The sequence below is a fragment of the Diadema antillarum genome, unplaced genomic scaffold, assembly GCF_040938485.1.
Source record: "Diadema antillarum isolate AM-2024a unplaced genomic scaffold, OU_Dant_1.0 seq00001249_RagTag, whole genome shotgun sequence".
In the NCBI taxonomy this organism is placed as follows: domain Eukaryota; kingdom Metazoa; phylum Echinodermata; class Echinoidea; order Diadematoida; family Diadematidae; genus Diadema; species Diadema antillarum.
In genome coordinates, this window is record NW_027272035.1 from 745,511 (window position 1) to 749,547 (window position 4,037).

Here is a 4,037-nt window from a genome sequence, read left to right on the forward strand (position 1 = left end):
TCAGAAAACATTTACTTTCTACTTATAATCTTAGATAATTTAAATTGTTATAAATTATGCTTGAGCTTTCACCTGTCCTGATATCGCAGCACTTGGCGTGTTCTGTGTGCAGACCTCTCTTCTTTCTTCTCTCCTTTTCCTTTCCTGTCTATTGTTCTTCGTAGACTTGTATTGTTACCGTCTTCTCTCCTCTCGGTACTGTCTCGCGTCCAACAGTGTATATGCGTGTGGGTAATTGAATGTGTGTACGAATGTATTGTCCTTGTCATATTTTCCCGGTACACGTGGTTCAATGAACAGTGTCCGGGCACTATAGCATTGGTATTCTATATTTTTTTCCCGACCTGTGTATCTCAAAATAACTACATGTATATTGTTATAGAATAGTATATCATTCACTCATTATTTATCTAGCGATCCACGTCCGACAAGCTTTGCTTTTTAGTGGATCACTATTTTCCATGATCGAATTTATTTTCCGCTCGCCCACGTAGTATTTGTACAGTTTTCCTCTTTATTATTGTACATATATGTTGTTCTATAATTTGTCTCGTATATTACATGAATCTTTTGCAAGCGTTTGAACAATATCATTTAATGACATGTATACATTGTACTATGTTATTGATTTTCGTTGATTGGAAATAAACTATGATTGAATTGAATTGAACTACAAAATTTATACTGTAATCTCCATTTCCAATAGTTGTCTGTAAACCCTGTTTATAGTGTCACTTTTTCGTGAGATACATTCAAACCCGTGTATAGAGCCACGCTAAAAAAGCATCAGGACATGGCTGCTCAGCAAAACTTATCCTAAATCCATCATTACTTTCCTGTCTGGCCTTATATTCATCGAGTTATACGGATCATTTTATCGACTCATAACTGGAATGGAAACTAACACACAATAACTATTGGAGGAGATGGAGTTAATTTCAGTTTATTACTAAAATGAATGCTCCATGTCAGACATATGTGATTGTCGGAAAGCATTAGATTTCTAGGTGCTTCATTAATTACTCACATGAAAGTTTCTATAATAATGATATCTATTAAAACCTTATTGCGCAGGTAATATAGTGATATCTATACCATATTACAGCTGTATAACGCAGTACAGCTCTTCAAGAAACTCAAGAAAGTGTCCTACATTATATCTTGCATGTCACATGGAATAATTCATCTTGAATATCAACTTCATTACACCATAAAAGTAACATTTCCAGCACCAACGTCTCATTTTGTCACTCATTAATTTTTTTAAATAAAATGCACGAAGTGTAACATTTTTATTAGGAAGTCATAAGACATGTGGCAACAATGCAGTTCTGCCAGCTAAAAATACCCCATAATCATATGCAGGAAATCCCGATGAGCCTACTGACGTTTGCGCATGGGCCGAAGAGAGCGGCCAATAACCAGGCGAGGACCTGCCCTGAACATGCCTCGACACAATGGAAGGGAACATACAACAGTGCATCGACAAACCCTGCGACGCTTCCCCGCTACGTGAACCTGCACGGCAAGGGGAATGGTGTTCTGTTGTCCGCTCTTGAATAAAAGACACAAAATGTAAAAACTTCCATAATTTTGAAACGAAAATAAAAGGAACAACATTTGCGGAATACCAACAGACATTTTTTTTTTCCATTAGCAAATTTAGCATGGACAGCAACAAGAATTGTGGTATATTGGTTCTTTACAGGAGTTTGCACATACTTTTCAAGAGCTCTGAAATCACCAGTGTCGAGCAATGATCAATATTCGATACGACAGCTCCCAGGTCCTATATCATCCACATACGTTATTGTTTAATCATCTTGTTAGTTACATGGAGAGATCTAGTTGTCTAGACCTCGTAGAAATGAAACAGAATGTGTGTCTCTAGCTAAAGATACTGCAGACCTATATGTTCTATGGTTGTACAAATATACCGATCTTCATTTTCTCTTCAATCAAGACCTCAATAGGGCCGACGCAGAACTTCCTGCTTTGTGTCTCATCCAAGCAAAATCGGTGCCAATCATTCTGTACAGACATGACAGATTGTCTCCGTGTGTATAGTGTGCAATACTAGCATGGTATAAAATTATAAGATACAGTGTATCTGCAAAGAAAGCACGTACATACAGACCCGGGACAGCTCATCTAGTTCATGAATCTGAAGACTGCATTCGTGTGGTTTCAAATTCAATGCAAGCGGCATATTCATCAAATAATATACGGTTGATGTCCATATGAATATGAGTGTAATAAACAGGAAGGAAATAAAAGCCCGTTCTCCGAGCAATAAACACGTCAAGTTCGTCAAACGGTGAAAGTTTTAGGTTTCAAACACGATTGGTGATCCCCCGTTTCTTGCTGATATTTGTCCGTCAAATGCTTGGAAATATTTGTAAGATGGGTGAGAATGGAGAAAAGTCCGCGCAGATGATTTCTGAAAGCCCGAGCAGTGAGGGTTTGAAGTCGCACGCTCTCAGGGTCATGGTTCATATTCCCATCCTCCTCCTCCTCGTCGCTAAGCTCGTCGTCACCGGACGGTCCTCGGGCGAGTTCCCGCTTTACGGCCTTCAACATCGAATAATACGTGAGAAGGCTCACCTGGTCGTTGACGATAGCTGGTGTAGACTCACTGGATGATGAGATCACGGACATCGAGTCTTCGGAGGATGTTGAGTTGCTATTGCTCTGCGCTGTCATCGTCGACTCACAATAAGCGCTGTCCATTTTCATGTCCATGAGGCGACTAGGGATCAGCACCGTTTCGTCCATGTCGTTCACGGAGTCGATGAAGTTTTTCATAATACCCAGAATCGACTGTGATTGAGGTGTCCGTTCGTTGTCGGTTCTCTGCAGCTCCATGATGATGTCAGAAAAGTAATTGTTGTTTTGAGTCATCAAGACTTTTTGATCTTTCCTAGATTCAAGAGCAGCAGAACACTGCTCACCACCACCAGGTTCGCTTCGGCGACTATCACTGCATTCAGCGTCTACACTTTAATAGTCTAAGACAGATGTGATCTCTGAAGTAGCAGATGCCTGATCCCCCGAAGATGGAGTCAGATTTTGAGATGGTGGCAATGAAACTGATGCTCTTCTCAGTAATATGATCTCCTTCGAAAATGACATGCGATGAGTGTTTTACACCAGTCTCAGAGGCAAGGAATCATCTCGCAGGACAAGAGAAGTGGCTTTGAACTCCGACTGGTAGTATGCAGCAGGCTGGCCTGTGACAATGGTACGGCACGTGTACGAAGATTGTCTCCAACAGGAACGCGAATCTATATGACACGACTACAACAATAGTTGCAGGAGAATATAAGTAAAAGTGTCAGTGATTTGTGCCTTTTACCCTTGCCGTAAAGGTGGTCTTCAGTAGTGTGGTCGAAGCTTTTATAAGCAAAATAGATGGATGAATGAGTCGACTCTCCCACTGTTTGTGTGCAGACGTTACACCGTAAGCACGCAGTTGTGGGCTGGTACATGGTAAATGAAATGCTAAACCGCAAATACAGCGCGCAGGCGCAAAAGATGACGAAATGGGCCGAGCCCCCAGATATGCTAATGCTCTCTGATCACGCTATGGCAATGAATCACCACCGATAAACCATCATTGGCTCGTGGAACAGGCGACCTCGATCGCAGTACTGAGTTAGGGATCTTCTAAAAATCCTATATGATCAAGCCGCAGAATTATTTAATACCAAGTCAGAATTGTGGCGATGGAATCACACTATCATCTCCAATGACGACACAAGAATAGAAATCCAGTCGTACCTCTGTAAACTAGAATCACATAATCCATAGGAATATGTTAAGGCCACGAAAATGTTCATTCCGTATCTCCCGTATTTTTAGGTGTTGTCCCCAACGTGATTGTTTCGTGATCGTCAGAAGTTTGTTGAACCCCAATCACAGCCTGCGATCCACTTTTGGAAAGAACATTATTGGCGTAAATCTGAGTACATGTTAAAACTTTTACATAGAAATGTGACTTAAAACAAACAAAAGCACCTATTTGTGAATGTGGTTGA

The 4,037-nt window shown here is 40.7% G+C and overlaps 1 protein-coding gene across 1 annotated transcript; it reads right to left on the minus strand.

The window, feature by feature from the left end:
• Positions 1–1,120: 1,120 nt before the first annotated feature.
• On the minus strand, positions 1,121–3,476 carry LOC139745289 (mid1-interacting protein 1-like). Its single transcript, XM_071655688.1, has one exon. It carries the CDS (start codon positions 2,899–2,901, stop codon positions 2,311–2,313), a length of 591 nt encoding a protein of 196 aa, XP_071511789.1. The 5' UTR covers positions 2,902–3,476; the 3' UTR covers positions 1,121–2,310.
• Positions 3,477–4,037: the final 561 nt, after the last annotated feature.

What these genes read in the sequence shown, in the direction of transcription:
- LOC139745289 (XM_071655688.1), bottom strand. Translation starts at nt 2,901, where the DNA reads ATGACTCAAAACAACAATTACTTTTCTGACATCATCATGGAGCTGCAG.